Source organism: Telopea speciosissima, chromosome 11 (genome assembly GCF_018873765.1).
Source record: "Telopea speciosissima isolate NSW1024214 ecotype Mountain lineage chromosome 11, Tspe_v1, whole genome shotgun sequence".
Lineage (NCBI taxonomy): Eukaryota > Viridiplantae > Streptophyta > Magnoliopsida > Proteales > Proteaceae > Telopea > Telopea speciosissima.
The window spans coordinates 48,945,472-48,964,541 of record NC_057926.1 but is presented as its reverse complement, the minus strand read 5'-3'; the positions used below and the strand labels follow the sequence as shown (position 1 = coordinate 48,964,541).

Here is a 19,070-nt window from a genome sequence, read left to right as displayed (position 1 = left end):
CTGATCACGAGTATTAAAACCCAGGTTGCCATTCTCTGTATCAATGGGGACCGCCGTGTAGCAATTTAGTTTGATAAAATCAGCAGGGAGGCAAGTCCAGGTAGGCGCTCCTTCTGGGTTTGGATGGGGGGCTGAAACTAATTCTTTGAATGGTTCAAGATCTCCCAAAATTCTTGATAGGCCGCTTGGGCTCTCTATATAACTTCCACTGGTGACCCTTTGATACCGTGGAAAATGAGATCATTTCTAGCATGCCATAATTGCCAACCGAAAGCCTTTCTCACCCTCTATTCCTTTTTTGTTTTAATTTGGTGCAAGTTTAAGGGTCCAAAGGCCATACCTCTCTCTTGCATTATATGTATTTCCTATTTCATTGCTTTTTCTCAAAAAAAAATTTAATGAGGTCCAATTTTGGAGTCCCCTAGCTACATGATTGATTTCGTGCACTCAACATTTCCTTTAAAGTTTAATCACTCACGTCACATCAATGGTGGTGAGGCGAATGGTATCATCTACATAGGACCCATTGTTAGAAAAATAACGCCCAGAATAACAATTTTGCAGAAGAAAAATGAAGAGAAAGAGAAGAACAAAGACACGAGATAAGTTTAAGTGGTTCACCCCCAAGAAGAAAGGTTACATCCATGACCGATTGTTAGAACAATTCCACTACTTCTATGAAAAAAAATACAAACCCTCAATCTCACATCTCTCAAAGAGCTAACAACATTATATAAGAAAACCCCACCCGGTCTGATTTGGACCTAAACCAACATATGTTGAAATACATATCAAATCAAAGATCTCGACGAGCTCTACAGTTCTACATGAGTCAGTGCCTGTAGCGTTGAAGTATGCACTTTTTGACCATTCTAGCGCGATTCGAAGGCGATACGGCCCACCGAAAAATCACCACAACACTTTCTGGATTGAGATTAGGCTTCACCAATAACACCCACATGGTCGAAGAAGAGAGAGAACAAACAAAAAAACATGTGAGAAGACATACAATATATTGACTACATAGAACAATTTTGCCCTAAAATTTTATGTAGCATCTTAATTATCTCATCCACCATAAATTTTCAACTAATAAACTATTGAAGGTTGATTTAATCATACCAATTGTTAGATGTAGTAGAAAGCGTGAATTGGCCATTTACCAAATTTCTTAGCTTAACTCAACATTTGGGCTTACTAGGGCATATTTTTTTTTGGATATAAGCTTGCTGAACAATGGAATCTACCATTAATACCAAAAAATGGTTTTCATCTCATGCATGACAATCCACATTGACCTCAACCTAAAATGATCTACCAATGAGGTTGACAATGGTACCATTCTAATTTTAGCCCAACATCTAATGACTAGATTTTCGATCATTTTCTTCTTTCTATTATAAATTAATGCTCTATCTTGTGTAATTTGAGCAATCTAGGGTGTGAATGGGGCCAAAAGGAAAGTAATGGGTCCAACTGCATCCATAATTCACTTCTCACTTAAAGTAAAGTCTTCTACCTAATAGATTGCCTATGGCAATGATAAAGAATTTTACATTTGAGATTTTTACATTAATTATAAGAAAAAGGTCACCATAATAAGTAGCTATAATGAAGGAATATTTCAGTCACTAAGCTATTGTCTAGTCTAAAAAGTGGTTGATCTACTAGAAATCTTGAGATGAATCTGCAAAGATTCCTTCTGCTCTTTATTGAAAGAGAAAGATGACTTCTTTTGACAAGAAACAAAGAGAAGCAGCTTTTTCTATTAAAGGATGTCTACATCCCCTCATATCAACCAAAATAAACATTAAGAACAATGAAAAAAAAAAAAAAAACTAAACAAAAAATGTATATGTCTTATATAGACGAGGGATATTGAAATCAGAAAAAAAGATTTTCTAGTGCAATTAAATTGCAAGGATTTTCTTCGATCTGTTTTGCATATGGACACAAAGAAAATACAACATCAAGAAAGATTTATGCCCCGCTAAAAAATGAAAAAGGTGGGATGTATATTTTCTCTACTCAAGTAAGTCTTATCACTACTAAATGAGTCGGTTACATGGATCCTTTTCCCCTCCAATAAGCACTATTCAAAGTCATGCTTGTTACAATGCCTAAGCTATGCTTGGCTTTCCTCATTATTTCTGCAAGAGTCATTTTAGGTCTACCGCTGGCTCTCACAACTTCGTCAATCTGAATCAAATCACTCCTCCATAATGGAATATCTAGAGGCATCCTTTGTACATGGTCATGTCAACTCAAATGGCTTCCGCGTAACTTATCATGTATCGAAGCTACTACAAAATGATTTTGGGACTCCTCCATGGGTATATACTTTTTCCTCTTTCTCACCTATGAATACAACCTTTGAAGTTGATTAGTCCATTGACTTTACTAATTAAGGAATTATTGTACCATCGTAAAAGCTTTAAGATCCATTTACTTTAATGTAAAAATGATGACAATGCATTATTTAAGTTCCAAGCATCATGATTGCCACATCATATTAGATTAGAAACTTAAAATTGATTAAAGATCTCCTTATATCTAAGATGTTCTGTCTTTATACTACCTCTGTCAGCCACGGATATGTTCAAGAGGTGCTTTGGAAGAAGCCAGAAGAGAATTGGATAGACTAAGGTGGTGTTTGGTATGCATTCCAAGTTGATTTTGCATTCTTGGGCAATAAAAACTGTTGTTATTATCATTCGAGAATGGGAAATCAACCTAGAATGCATCCCAAGAATATATACCAAACACAGCTTATTTTGACGGTAGCACTATTGGAAACCCAGGGCATGCAAGTTCTGTTGGTATCTTTTGGTCCTCTTCGGGTGCTCATAGCTGATGATTTGCCTCTTACTTGGGAGTTACAATGAATTATGTGGCAGAATTCAATAGTCTTTTGGAAGGGCTTCAGATTGCTATGGATCTCAGATCTCAGAATAACTAGAATTTGGATCGAAATTGACTCAAAGATGTTAGGGTTGAAAGATTAATCTTTTTTACTTTCTCTTTGTGATGTGAGCAAGCATAAAATTGGTTTGTGCAAGATCAACAAAAACACAAAAGAAAACAAGTACATAGACAAAGAAGAGGCTGGTAAGAAATTTACGTGGGTTGGTGAAACCGCCTACATCCACGGAGGGAGATCCAACTTCTACTATGAATCAAGAGAAGGAAAGACAGTACAACCCTTGCACTTTGATACCCAAACCCAAGCACCAATGTACACCCTTTTCTCATCCCCCATTTACTCTACATACCTTCTCCTTGGCTCCTCACTTAGTCCTTGTACACATGTTGCTCTCACATTGTACCTCTTGAACTCTCAGTTGGATCCTCACATCTTGACTCATCACTTGAATCAACACTAACTCTCTTTGGTAAACACCTCTATTATTTTATAGGACTCCTTCTCTATTGTGTTGTTTTTTCTCTCCTTAGAGAAAACCCAATAACTCTCTTTCCTCCTCTACCTTGTTGGGCAAGGTTTAAGGAGAAAGTTAATTACACACTTCTTCCAAGGTGTCTCTTGGAAGATTCCACATTACTTGATGTCTTAAACCATCAACCACTTCCATTCCCTTGGAAGACCCAATCTTATTAAAGACTCCACTCTTCCATTTACTAGGAAGACTCTACCTTCTTGAGGACTTCATCTCTTTGAAGACTCTACCTCCTTAAAAAACTCCACTTTTTCTCCTCTCTTGAAAGACTCAATCTTGCAAACATCCAGTCACTATCTTTCTTCTTCTCATGGTAGAGAAAATCCATTACACACCCGTCCACGTGATCCACTCAAATGTCACTTATGTAGAGAATTGATAATCAGTGTTATTCATTAACTGAGGAGAGTTACACATATACAGGACACGTATCATAACTGAATCAAGAAACGAATCTATACAAGTGGACAGTTGGACAACCTATCAGTTGTAACTAACACTATAGAGATCACATGGGATCCTTCTCCTTTGCAACTTACACACATGGATGTGGACCCAACATAGCCCAATACCAATAAATTCTCTATCTTCTCCATTAGCCCATCTAGACCATTGAACCGAACCTTCAACCGATCTACATAAAAACCACCAAAGCCAACAAAAGACAATGGTGGATTGAATTTCAAATCAATCTATACCTTGGTCTTTTCAGCAAAAATGGTTGTTTTACAAAGGATACTTAGACACTAATACTCGGAGAATTTCGCACTGTTATAGAGAAGTAAATGCGGTGGTGGATGCATTAGCTAAAAATGCATCTGTTACCAAAATTTCAGTAGTTAGATGGGATATCCAAGAGAGATCTAGGTATCGGTTTTGTGATAGTGCCTAACTTTCTTTGTTTGTTGAAAGTGATTCAACACAAACTCTTTTATTGTTCTCATTTTAAAGAGACAAGTTTATTCTTTGATTTCATATCACTAAAACATTAATTTTGGTTGTTTTCAATCTTCAATCAAATGGAATGAATGAGTTGTTTAGACTTTATTGCATTAAAGAGTAATGAAAATTATGGTTGGAACTACCTGATTGAATCCATTCTTCAGCTATCTTTTGTAGCCATCTATTGGGCTATTTGAGTAGCTAAAAATAGTTGCATATTTAATGGGAAAAAGTTCCTGAACATCATTCCAAGTTGGAAAGAATGGATTAGGGTTATAACTTCATTAAGCCCGGCCTTAAGCTATCATCCCTTGGTATTCAAGTCATTTTCTCTTGGTTACAGATGTCAACTGTCTCAATGGTAAGGGTGGTGGGGTTTAATTTCTCTTGGCACAGAGAAGATGCTCACATTGAAAGAGGGTGTTAGATCTTGTAATTATTGGTATTGTTTTCTTTAAAGAAGTGGTTCCACACATGGTGGTGAACATCATTGAATTGAATTTTGATAAATTGACAATTCATATGGTACCCTATCCATCAAATGGTTATAACTGTAGAACCATAAAAAATCCAAATGTGCATATATATTATGAGTTATGACCTCCCTTATTAGGTATGACGCATTTTAAAATCATAAGACCCACTTGTTAAAGTAGAGAATGTCGTGTCATCCGTAGGTCGGGTATGCGACACTTCATTAGTGTTAACCAAGAATGGATTTAAATGTCAAAAATATTTCCGCAGTAGAAGCGTAGATGTAAAACCACAGAAATGCACATATATGCTATGACCTCCCTTACTTGGTATGATGTGTTTTAAAGCCGTGAAGTCCATTACTTGATTAAAATTCCCCAAAATGCCTAATCTGACCCAATGAGCTAGAGAATTGCATGTATAAACACCATCCAACAAGGGGTGCTCTATTTGATAATCTGATTTAAGTAGTAGTAGTAGTAGTAGAGAGAGAGAGAGAACTGTAATTGTAGAGATTGTCCAAGAGGAAGAAGTGGAGGGATAGAGAACCATATCTAATTTCCATTTTAGCCCCATCTCCTAATGGGACAAAGAGATGTGCTGCTAGTTAAAAAATTCCTCTCTAGAGGTCCTGCTCATAGTTAGCAAAAATGCAACATCAAAAAAGAAGAGAAATTGACGTATGGGTTTTAAATGGCATAAAACTCTGAACAAAACTCTAAGCGATACAATAAATTTTTTTTTGGGGCTAAAGATCAACAGAAATTATATTATAGAGAATGAAAATGAATGTATAAGAGAAAAACTAGGTATCCCCGGATTTAAACAGAAACAAAACAATTACATATAGAGAAGTAAACAGCCTCAACCGAAGCGACACCGCGGTTTTCCTTGAGCATCCCAAGAGACATTATCTGAGATAAATCGAAGAGTTACATGCCAAACAGAAGAACTTCTTGTGGCCGCTGCATGTTTAGCTAAAGAGTCTACAACAAAATTTATTTCTCTGCAATCATAAGGAATACACCAAAAAATCCTATCAATAAAACTCTTCATACCTCACCATTCCTGACAGAAAACCCAATGAATTGCCCCTTTCAAGATACTATCCACAACTGAGTTTGAGTCACATTCAATTCAAATTCGATTAAAATCAAGATATTTGGAAATTTTGATCCCCTCCATGAAAGCTACAAATTCTGCTCCAAAATTTGTAGTTATAAGCAAATAGGAAGAGAAACATCTCACAAGGAAGACCTGAATCAACATGTAAAATTCCTCTAGCGCTGCATGTCCGGATCGAGTTACCGAGAGAGCAACCATCAATATTCAATGTGACCCATCCTTCTTGTGGGTACGCCCAAATGGCTTCAAAAATCTTCTTAGACACAGATGGTGACATGGAGATATGCACTACTTTGGAAATGACTAGATCCTTAATCGATTTAATAGAACATGGAGAAATAATAGAACACACTTGAAGATCTTGTAATATATATTTGATAATTATGGAATGAATTCTACCTAAATTCTCATACCTCCATCTATGTTTTTTTTCAAGCCAAATCTGGTAAGGAATTTTGGGAAAGGTCTCCAACCAAATCTTTTTCAAGGGAGACACCATCGCTTTCCTTTTCCACCAAGAAAATAATGGAAACAGATGGTATGGGTTTTAAATGCGTAGATCCAAAAAAAGGACAAAAAAAAAAAAAGGTTTTGTACTATTGAGGAATTATTACCTAATTACATGCATCCATCCAACATAATGCATATATAATCTACAACCCATTATAAGTTCGAAGATATATCATCCAACATCAATTTCAAATTCATACACCATAATAAGGTCTATTGGTCAACTCTCCATCCGTTACATCTTTCCCTCATCTCCCCACTTGCCTATGGGCCGGGGTCGGTAGGCAATTGTGAGATGATTGAGTAGTCAATGACAAAAAAGCAAAGTCTAAGTTTGAAAAAACGCCAAAAAAATAAAATAAAATAAAATGGGAACATGTTTAAAACACGTATACGAACATGTTATTAGCCTATTGATAAGCAAATGGAAAAAAGCGTTCAAAACGCTAGAAATAGAAACAACATTTTAAACGTATTTTTGCTAACAAAAATCCTGCTCCTATGAAAATCACTTTTCCATAAATTATTCCCAGATGAAAAGAGTCGTTTTTATTTATAAAAAGATGGCAAAAATATCCCCCTTTTTGGTTTAGTTTCCACACCAACTAAACCAAAAAGGGTGAGATTCTAGAGAATATGCTTAGAGAGACAAGAAACACCTTTTTTTATTTTTTTCCAAGGAGAAATTGCATGAAATGTTCAAGAAGACAATTTCTCAAGTCATTCTTACTTTAATTCATAAGAAAAAGTCACGTATAGAACAGTGCTTGACTAGAATCTAGTGGTGGCCATTGCATGCGCAAGAAAGACCAAGCTATGCTTGGATTTCCACTGCTAAAGCTAGGGTGGTAGTTTCTATGAAAGTTGGTAGCCAAGTGATGGTTGGAATCAGTGTTCAATGGGTAGTAAACAGACGGTCAAACCATGGTAGTTGGTGATGGTTCATATATATATATATATATAGGATGAAATTCTCTCTGCCACAGCGCAGCTTGTGCCCAGACACATGGGCCTGCATTAGGGGGCACGGTGCGCCCACCACTATGTGTTTGGGCGCAGTCTATTCCATCGGCACAGAAAACATTCTCCCTATATATGTATATATATATATATATATATATATATATACACACACACATAAGGCAAGAGTTCTCTGTGAAGGAGCATCGCCTCTACATGCATGCGGGGCCGGTGGGAGGACGGTCATTATATTGCCTTTCATGGGTGCGGGGTGGTCATATTGTTCCCTTCTATGTCTGGGTACAGGGTGCGCACTCCCCCACAGAGAACTTTCTCCGCACCCCATACACACAAAAAGAGAGAGAGATGGAATTAGAGAATTAATGACATGCTTTGGTCGGTGGGGATAGATAAGATACTTTGCATGACATTTGGGGGTTAATGACATGCTCAAGATGTTAACTATGAATCTAATTAACCAAACCACCAAACAAAGAGGAAGCAACTCATTAATGTATCATCATAATTAACAATTAATCCTTCCTACATATGCGTCCTCATCCAACTTAATTATGTGAAAGATCTACACATTATCTATTAATAAATACAATGATTGACTAAGCTAGAGAGAGATAGAGATAGAATTAGAGATGAAGAAAGCAAGACTAAAGAGAGACTAAAGAGAGACAAAGATAGACAGAGATCGTCTTTGAGAACACAAAGACGCCAAGAGAAGTCTTAAGATCTGATTCTTAAATTTCTGAGGGGTGTGTAGTTGAAGAATTTAGCAAACTTATTGCACATGAGTTTCTGTCTACCCACGGTGATCGAATGGGATCTCATTCACAGAGGAGCGGGACAAAATGATAATGGGTATTGGGAGGGTATTTTGGAATATATTAAAACCCTATAGGTGGGATTTGTGTATTAGAAAAACAATACAGAAGAATGGCGATTTTGCAGAAGAAATGCAAAGAAAAAGAGAAATCAAGCACACAAGACAAGATTTGCGTGGTTCACCCCAAGAAGAAACACTATATTCACGATCAAGCGATAGAACGAATCAACTATTTCTGTGAAGCAAATGCAAATCCTCTCTCACTCATATCTCTAAGAGTTAACTACAATGTTTAAGAAAACCCTAACCCAGAAAGTACAAACTGCCCCTAGAGACCCACCCGATCCGGTTCGGACTTGAACCAACATAGGGCAAAATACATGCATATGAACTTTTTGGTCATTCTGACACATTTCGAAGGCGAAATGGCCCACCGAAGAATAACTACAACACTTTATGGACTGAGATCAGGCTTCACCAATAATATTGCGAACCCTAGGATGGTAGGTGTATCGTCTTCTGAGTGGAGGAAAACTTTGTCTTATTTATAATATCTAATTCACCCCCTCTTAGATTGGAAAGGTTGCATATCGCCAGCAGTGTGAGCCACATGTGGTGGCTAGAACCAATGATCAGGTGCTGAAGCATGGAGATGGAAGGGAAGGGAAGGGGAAGAGGGAAGAAATCCCAAGACGCTCCTTCAACTACCTCCCTGATCGGGCTTCTGAACATTGTTGAAGATGGTGAAGTGGATGGAGAGAACCTTTTTGGAATTAGGGGAAGAAGCTAAGATGCAACCCAACGGAGATCAGTCAGAGTCAATACCATGAGGTGGTTTCACATTTTCTAGGTAGTGTGAAAAGGAATATGAACTCTCAGCATATGCCTTAGCTTGGGAGTCTTGAATATTCTTACTTTCCCTTCTTTTTTTTCTCCCCTTTCTTTAATGAAGTTGATGTTGCTTATCCACAAAAAAAATAAAATAAATAATAATGGAATGATTTGGAACTAGTGATATAAAATGTTAGGTAATGACTGCAAAAGTTAATTTTTCGGTTTAATTTGATACAACATATTTATTTTTGTGACAATGTCATTGAGTCCTCGGATACAAGACCAGTTCTCAAGCAAAAAGAAACCATTATTGGAAATTAGGTTTTTTGACTCGACTTGCCCTCAACAAAATCTAGTGACTTGTGCGAGTCAAAGTAAATTCAGAACGTCTTGTGATATTACATATGTTTTTTAGATCATAACTATTACCTAAGAACAAGAATGGATGGAGGGAAAAATGATCAAACTCGGGGAGTTTTCATCAACTCCAGTAAAAGTACCGAGTCACAAGCTGCTTAGGAAGACTCATAATCATTTTTAATATTGGGCGAGTCTTCAGGATATTTTTATCAAATTTTCATATTTTTTTATTCAACTCGAAGAATTCGTCCAAGTCAAGACCTAGTTTTCCAACAATGGTTAGATACCCATGTCTCATTTGTTTAGAAAATTAAAGAAAACAATTGGATTTGTCCTACATCATTGGTTATTATCGGCAAAGAAACACTATGGTTGGATTAACTTTAACCATCTTCTTTAAAATTTATTATTTTTCATTATTAATCCAAACCTTTTTGTTATGTGTAATTTATTTGACTTATAACTGTTCAATTAGGATGATTTTGTAAATTCTTTCAGCATGGTCCATGTTCAGAGCTATTTCAATATGGTCCATATATTTGTCACGTACGTGACAATTCATTTGGACCCAAATTTTTGGGCTAATAAACTCTAGCCCCCCCGCCCCAACACGGACTTGGCTCCTGTCCAGCACTCTGCCCAGGCTGCACATGCAGCGTTGGACAGAGTGAGGAGTGAAAAGACCGCCTCACCCCTGCCCGAATGCCTTACCCGAGTAGGGGTGAGGCGATCTTTTCACGCCTCACTCTGTCCGGTGCTACACATGCAGCCCGGGCAGGGTGCTGGACAAAATCTTTTTGGCCCCAACACTCACATGTCGGATTTCAGTATAAAAAAAGTTTACCAAAGACCATGGGAGAATGCAAAGTAGGCAGCGAAGTTTCATAACATACATGGAAATGCATTGCAACCAGGTATCGATTAAGGCAGTGTTTGGTATGGATTCTAAGTCTATTTCGCATTATCAGATGATAAAAATAGTCATTTTTACCATTTTACAATGTGAAATCGACCTAGAATACATTCTAAGAATGCATACCAAACACAGCCTAAGTCTGAAATTCAAGACATAACTAATCTAGACAATATCCTCTCAACCGTTGGTTTTACCACACTATCCATCCATGTGGTACAATGAGGGTGAGCCATGTTAGGAAGCCTCTCATCATGGTACTGAATGAATGGTCATGAGCCATTTCTTTTTTGTTTGGGAGGTTTGGTTGAGCTTGTTAGCTATCTCTTTGGTTTTAAAGCTCCTTTGTAATAGGCTAATGAGATATTTTTGATCCTTTGTTTGTATGTTTAAAGACATAGAGAGCAGGCCTCAGGGCAATGATAGCTAGGCTTGCTCCATTGTGATCTAGTGATTGCGGGTTCAAAATGAAAAATAGTACCTGTAGCAGATCCTGCAGTGTCTCGAGAATATCTCAATAGTACCTGTAACATTCTATTTCCAGCCTTCTTAAAAAAAGATGTCTAAAACACGGCACAATCAACACTCTGGTTGTTCAGATTACAGAGAGGATGGGCTAAAGGTACTCATCAATTTATGAGCTTTTATTTTCGCCTACTAATTGCAAGTTTTGATCCCAAACCCATGTGGGTACAGGTGGGAAACAGATCAAGACTTTTCATAGGGTATGGGTCCTACACATCAGAGTTGGGTCCCACATCGCATGGAAGGGGTGAGGGGTGAGAGATATGTCCTCTCCAACACATCCTTAGTAAAAATGGGCAAGAGATCGCTATTCAGTGTAACGCTTGCATCAGCACGGGGCCATTACGAGTATGTGTCAAGCATTTGATTGAATGAATAAGATCTTTTAATTCACTGGGGACTGAGCGGTTGTTTCTCATAGTCCTGTTTCTAGATGTAGGAACCATGCAACCTGTTTGCGTTCTTTTCCCCCAAAATAAAAAATTGTTGAACGAGGGTTGTTGTGGGTCTTAGCCATGAGTGTTGAACTTTGCCTATAAAGCAATTCTTCTGTCAACATTAGAAAGAAAGAAGAGAATAACTGAGAAGATATCAATAACGTTAGAACAATAAAGACTAAGAATTTTAAGTTAAAAGCACAAGCTAATTTTATAAACGATTAGGAATTCTCATTAATTGTGATGCTTCCCTAGTATCTGATAGTACAACTGGAGGATTTGGATTTGTATTTATAATTTCATGAATATAATGGTAAACCATTAAATGCTGCCTGTAGGCAAAGCCTTTTTTTGTTTTTTTTTGGTAAAGTTCTAGTAGGCAAAGCAATAGTGATTCGGTTAGGCAACTTTCACACTATTGAAGATAGTTGAGTCCATCTTATTGTTGAATCCGACAACAAAGTACTATTCTCTATCCTCATCAGTGAATGGTCTAATCGGGCTCCAATATTCGGGATTCTTATTATCCAACATATTATTCATTTGACATATGATATGTGCATGAGTAATCTAAAATAAAATAAAGAAAAAGAGAGATAATAGGGAGAAAAAGAGAAAAAATAATAAAAAATCAAAATTAAGGGTGGGAGAGAAGAAATAGGCGAGAGAATAAAAGGATTTTACGAACGAAATCGAACGTCTGACTTGTTGAGAGGTAGTCGACTTCTCTCAAGATAAACTCAAGAATAGTTTAAATTTTTCGAAGTTTCTTTTCTATTTCATCAATCAAAAATAAATATATGTATAATAATTGGTTATCATAATTACCCACTTCTCACTCCAACAACTTTTCCAACAATTTCTCTTTAGTTCATCCCATTACTAAGAACTAATCACACATTTAGTACTACTAATTAACTATTTAATATTAAATAACTATTAAATAAGATAAACATAGAGTACTTAACAACATATACTTTAGAATCATATATGTACTTTTTGTTTTTATTCCAAAGGAAAAAATAGATTGGCTGACTCCCTTGTCAAGAGGGCTTAGTCCTCGACGTGTAAGATTGTTTGGATCACTTCCACTCCATGGCTTTTTAAAACTTGTGTTCAGAATCCATGTGTTAAAAAAAGATTTATTTATAAATAAATAAAAAATAAAAAAAACTAAATAAGAAAAGTACATAGAAGTTGGGAAAAAAAACTTTCTCCAAAAATGTACATCCTGCACCAGACACATGACAAACGAAATGTGCAAATGATACCCCACATAATGCTCCTGCATGCACCCCCATTGCCCCTTGTGAATGCGCAGGAGCCATTCTGTTGGGCAGACCAACACACACTTTAGTTAGAAACATAAACTAACTTTATATACAAAGTGGGGTTATATGGGTCAGCAGACCAATACAAAATGTCAACCATGCGCAGGAAGATAAACGGTCAAGAGTCTATGTTCAAACTATAATGTAATATCTTTGCAACTTCATCCTAACTTCCACATAATTGTCCTTTCTTCCAAAACTCAATTACATGAAAGATCAGGGTCTTTACTAACACCTAAAACCTCTCTATATAAACCCCTTTCATTCTCCAACTCCCCTCATCATTTCCACCCAAGGAAACCTGAAACACAACACACATTACCCATCTTGTTCTTCCTCTTCTTCTTCTTCTTCTTCTTCTTCTTCTTCCTTACTTCTAGCCTGACATGGATTTGCTACCCAAGTGTGATGCCAACTATGTACCACTTAGTCCTATCACCTTCCTCCCTAGAGCAGCTTCCATGTATGGAAACCATACCTCTATCATCTATGGTGGAACCAAGTTCATATGGAGAGAGACATACGAGCGTTGTCTTCGCCTCGCGTGTTCTCTCCGGTCGCTTAACATCGTCAAGAATGATGTTGTTTCAGTGCTAGCACCAAACATTCCAGCCCTTTATGAGATGCATTTTGCTGTCCCCATGGCTGGAGCTGTTCTTAACACCATAAACACAAGGCTAGATGCAAAGAATATTGCCACCATTCTTAAGCATTCCGGTGCTAAGGTTTTCTTTGTTGATTACCAATATGTGCCATTGGCAAGTGATGCACTTGAGCTACTTGCTTCCAACTCTATGCCATTAGTAGTTGTCATCGATGACATCGATTCGCCGACCGGAATTCGTTTAGGAGAGTTGGAATATGAAGAACTAGTCTACAAAGGTGATCACCGATATGCTCCATACATGCTCGACGATGAATGGGATCCCATCACATTGAATTACACGTCCGGCACGACATCGGAACCTAAAGGAGTTGTGTATAGCCACAGAGGTACTTTTCTGAGTACCATGAGTCTTCTACTACAATGGAAAATGGGGAGTGAACCAGTGTACCTATGGTCACTCCCCATGTTCCACTGCAATGGATGGACATTCACATGGGGTATTGCCGCCCGCGGCGGCACGAATGTTTGCATTCGCAACACATGTGCCACCGACATGTATCAGGCGATTGTTGAACACAAGGTGACGCACATGTGTTGTGCGCCAATTGTGTTCAACATTCTTTTAGAGGCAAGCTTGACGGAGCGCAGATGGCTTGCCTCTCCGGTGGAGATACTCACCGGTGGCGCACCACCACCAGCATCACTGCTGGAAAAGATTGAAAAACTAGGGTTTCTTGTGACACACGCTTATGGGTTGACGGAGGCCACCGGCCCGGCGTTAGTGTGTGAATGGCAAGCTCGGTGGGATCAACTACCACATCAAGAACAGGCAAAGCTGAAAGCCCGGCAAGGCATCAGTGTTCTCACTTTAGCTGATGTAGATGTGAAGAATTTGGAAACCATGGCTAGTGTTCCAAGAGATGGAAAATCTGTGGGAGAGATTGTTCTTCGTGGAAGCAGTATCATGAAAGGTTACTTTAAAGATCCAAAAGCAACTGCTAAGGCCTTCAAAGATGGATGGTTTCTCACAGGTGATATGGGTGTGATTCACCCAGATGGGTATTTAGAAATCAAGGACAGATCAAAGGATGTGATTATCTCTGGTGGTGAAAACATCAGCAGCGTTGAAGTGGAATCTCTTCTATATAAGCATCCAAGAGTATTGGAAGCTGCAGTTGTTGCAATGCCACATTCACACTGGGGAGAAACCCCTTGTGCTTTCATAACACTCAAGAAAGGAGAAAAGGGAGAAGTAGTGAAAGAAGAAGAAATTATCTCATTTTGTAGAAAGAATTTACCAGGTTTCATGGTTCCTAAGAAGGTTGTGATCATTGATGAGCTTCCAAAGACAGCTACAGGGAAGATTCAGAAGTTTCAGTTGAGAGCTTTGGCTAAGAGCTTTTCTGTTTCAGTGACCAAAATAATACAGAGAACCCCTCAAAACAGGAACCAGAGGTCTCAATATACAGTTCTGCAACCAATGGAGGAAGCTGTACTCGCCATGTCTCGCCTTTGAAGTAGTTTTGTGCTTATGTTTTAAGTATAATTAAGCTTGTCTTTAAGAGTATAATTAAATATGTACATGATATCATACAGATATGTGGTCATATGATCAGCCACGTATCGTTTTGCTTGCCTTTCCTTTTGATCAATAATATGAATTAATTAACAAGGTCGTAATCAAAGTACTTTTTCTCCTTCTTTTTTTTGGTGGGGGTAGGTAGGTCCAAGGGTGTCAATGGATCATGCTCTGGTTATTCAATCTGGTTCTGGTTCTGCTAATAATAGGATAAGATTCAGTCAAAATCATAATCATTTTACATTCGGTTAGATTTTATCGGTTTCTATTTGCTTTTTGTTATACGGTTTGTAGTGTCGATTTTGAAAACTGGTGTAATTCCGATTTGTAATGTGTTTAATTTTGATTTACATGAGATTTGTAGTGTTTGTTCATAATCGTTTCATCTTTAAACTCTTGAATTGATTCCTTTTACACCTAATTTGAGAGCATGAACAAATAAGTTTGGAATAATTAAAGTTTACCATCTAAATATATATTGCGGATTCTCGAATAATACATTCTAACATCATAAAAAACCACCATAGAAATATGGATCGAGCTTGTCTTTGACTCGGGGTTGAGTGGCCATCGTGTTGCGCTCAACTCCAAGGCCGCCATGTGGGATTCCATGCTAATCCAATGTTGGTAGATGAGTTGAATTCAAAATTCAAAAATTGTCGTTAAAAATTCAAAAATACCAAGTTGTTGAGGAGCTTGTCTATCAATCATTGGATCGGCATGAAATCCACATGGCGGTCTAGGAGTTGAGTGCAACACAATGACCGCTCAACCCCATGACACAAACAAGCTCAATCCTAGAAATACAGTCCCTTAGAAACGCAGAATCAGCCTTTGCTTGAACATGAGACAATATAGAAATTTGAGTCTATTTTGTCCGATTTTAGCAGTTTCTATTCGGTCCATTTTTTCGATTTTCATGTGATTTAGAAGGAAAATTATCACCTCCAGTTTGCTGACCGGCCCAGTTCCCCAGTTCCTCTAATTGGGGGATGGTGGACCCCACCCGGGCAGGATGTTTGGGCATGGGTAGAGAAGTCATTTCAACCCCCCTTTGTTAGAAGAACTGGGAAACTGGGCCGGTCAGCAAACTGGAGGTGATAAAGATCCGATTTAGAACCGTCAATTTTTTTATGTAAATCAAAACCGAACAAAAAAAGAGAACCGATGAAATTAAAATCGATTAATTTCTCTGTGACAAGATTCGGTTTGATCATAAATGGCACAGTTGCATTTTGACACCCTTAGGTGGGTGGAGGTGTTAGGTGTATAATCTTACAACTCTCCCAAGTTATATCGGTCGCAATGAGTCCTTTTAATGTGAAAGAAACTGATATGATTGAAACAGACATTGGAGAAAAGTTCTGCGTCTTTTTTTGTTTTTTTTTGGCAAAGCAGAAAAGTTCTCTGTCGGAAGCTTTTCGAATGGTAGATTGGTCTCTGTGATGTTCTGTATCCTTATCCATCTGACAGTGGTGGGTACCCTGCAGGGAAAGATTTAGATCTCGTTTGGTATGGTGATGGCCGGTGGATCAAAGAAAGAGCAACATGGGTAAGTTTGTAAAGCCAGTGGAATTCTATCCTATTTTATAAGGAGAATGTTCTCTGTGTTGTAGTGCAGCCTGAGGTCAGGCACATGGATAGCCTGAGCAGGAGGTAGGGTGGTCATTGCGCCTACCCCCATATGCCTTGGCATAGTTTGCACTGTGGCCCAGAGAACAGCACCCTTATTTTATAATAGTAGGGGGAGGTATACGTATACTACCTACGTAGGAAACTAATAGACAACACCAATGGAGGATTGGGATGAGGTATCACATAAGAGCGGGAAGAGAGAGATGGACATGGAACTCTCTTAGAGATTGTGGCGTAGGCCAACATTCCCATTATTTTAACTCTCTCTTTCATATGAAAAGACATCTATACCCCCTTGTTTTGAGGGAGAGATAGATAGACATAAGAATGGATCATATATATGCAAGTTCGTGCGGGTGAATGTACATCTTAGAGGCACCCACATATCCTTTTTGTTTCATAAATACTTCTCCTCCCCTTGTAAATAGCAAAATGGGTTATATCGTTGCCTCTCACATGGATGTGCACATACACGTATGTACAAAGTAACTGAACTCGATAGACACATGGGCGTGCTCCGACCATAAAACTACTTTCCTTAAGGTCCTATTATGTTTGACAAAGAGGATGGTATGGGATTGTTGAAGGAGTGGGTCCCACAGTGTATTGGGCTACAAAATAATGGTGAGGTAACCAAAATCTTATATTTTTTTAGACCTTTAGATAGAATAAAGGTAAAATTTTCAAATGTCACATCATTCCGATAAAACATTTAATGTTGTTTACCGAGCTTTTGATAATTTATCACATCAAACTAAAAAAAAAAATTTATGATAAAATTTTAAAATGTCACATCAATATTTTCTCACCCCACCTATATTGTGATCTAACAAACGGTGCTCCAAACGAATATAAATTCATAACGTATTGTGTATCATATTTCTACCTAAAAGAATTTGCTTTCTTAGTTTCCCTTTATCACGTTCTTATCAATTTTGGCCAAACCATACATTAATATGAAAGAAACGAACATACACTTACATCCACATGTATATTGGCAGCTTTTTGCTCTGTCTGCCAGAGTGTGACCCTATATAGAACTTAACACTTAAATCCGTTTCTACCACATTGATGAAAATTTTCATTCTGAGTTTCCTTTTATCACCTTCTTATCAAATTTGGCCAAAAGAAACTTACATCCACATGTATATTGGCAGCTTTTGCTCTGTCTACCGAACTTACTCCGTTTCAACATTGACGAAAACTTTGTTTTTGCTAGCGAGGCTATTGACAATGAATAAGGGTAGAGTAGAAAAATCTGTGGAAATTATTGCACCTGAGCCGCCTGAACGGCTGAACCCAACATAGATGCTCACACATGGTTGTTTGATTGTCCTTTTCAACAACAATAATAATAAAATTTTATCGTATTAAATGGGGTCTGTTACATGGATCTTTATTCTCAAATTAATGCTATTTTTATTCTTGATATGAGCCCTATAGCCCTATGCTATGCAAGTTTTTCTTCGAAAAAAAATCCTTAGTAATGCATTAATTTGGCGGTGTGGCCTTGTGAAGCTCGACACGTAGATACGACAATATCCAACGGTGCCAAGCTCGAGAAGAAAAAAAAAAGTGCAATCGAGCTCGCACTATTGGATGTTGTAACATCCACGTGTCGAACTCGCAAGGCCGCACCACTAGATCGGTGCACTGTAGAGGATTTTTTATTTGTCTTTCCTCACCACTTCTCAAATGGTTAATTTAGGCATGCCTTTCATTAAAATAAAATAAAAAATAGGACTGCCCATTTTTAGTATTTTCAATCTAAATCAATTCACTCCTCCGTAACCTGCACAAGGGAGTGATACAACATCAAGTAAGTGTGGTGTAGTAACAAGAGCATTGTGGAGATGATAAAGAATCCAAGTGTTACCGTGCGACATTGGCCTCTTCTTTCACTTCTTCTCAATGCCAACAAAGCTTCAAATTCAGTTCTTTGCGCTCATACATTCGATGATTTAATCCTGGCCCTCCTTAATGTTTTGACAAATTATGTATCTATTAACAAAGTGTAGATAGTGCTCTCAAACAAGGATCCAGATCTTCTACGGCACAGGCTGCCTGTCTTGCGCAAACACAAGGCGGCGTGCATTGACCGTCTTACCCCTGCACGAGCGCCTTGCGCTAGTGGGGGTAAGGCAGTCATTGTGCACGACACTGTGTCTACGCAGCATAGGCAAGACAGGACAACGTGCCATAGAAGATACAAAGAATAGGCCTCTTCATCGGACAATCTGGGTTGCTCAACAATTGAAGGAGAAAGGGGTGCTGAACCTAAGAAGAAGAGAAACTGAAGGGATAGGACTAGCATAGTTGCAAGAGTGGTTAACGTCATGCTAAGCCAGGCACAACAACATTGAAGCCACAAGTCATTGAATTTTGTTAGGGACCAGACCTACTTGATTAACGACATGCTAAGTTTAGGATTATAATTAAGTTGTATCCGTACTACCATCACCCACCCAATTGCTCCAAATATAACATTGTCTTGTGTATTACAATTGCAAATTTTTTACTCAAGTCAGAATTTTTATGAAAAAAA

The 19,070-nt window shown here is 38.0% G+C and overlaps 1 protein-coding gene across 1 annotated transcript; it reads left to right on the top strand.

The window, feature by feature from the left end:
* The first annotated feature begins 13,028 nt into the window (after positions 1-13,028).
* Positions 13,029-14,827, top strand: LOC122645277 (trans-cinnamate:CoA ligase, peroxisomal-like). Its single transcript, XM_043838600.1, has one exon. It carries the CDS (start codon positions 13,091-13,093, stop codon positions 14,825-14,827), a length of 1,737 nt encoding a protein of 578 aa, XP_043694535.1. The 5' UTR covers positions 13,029-13,090.
* The last annotated feature ends 4,243 nt before the right edge of the window (positions 14,828-19,070 follow it).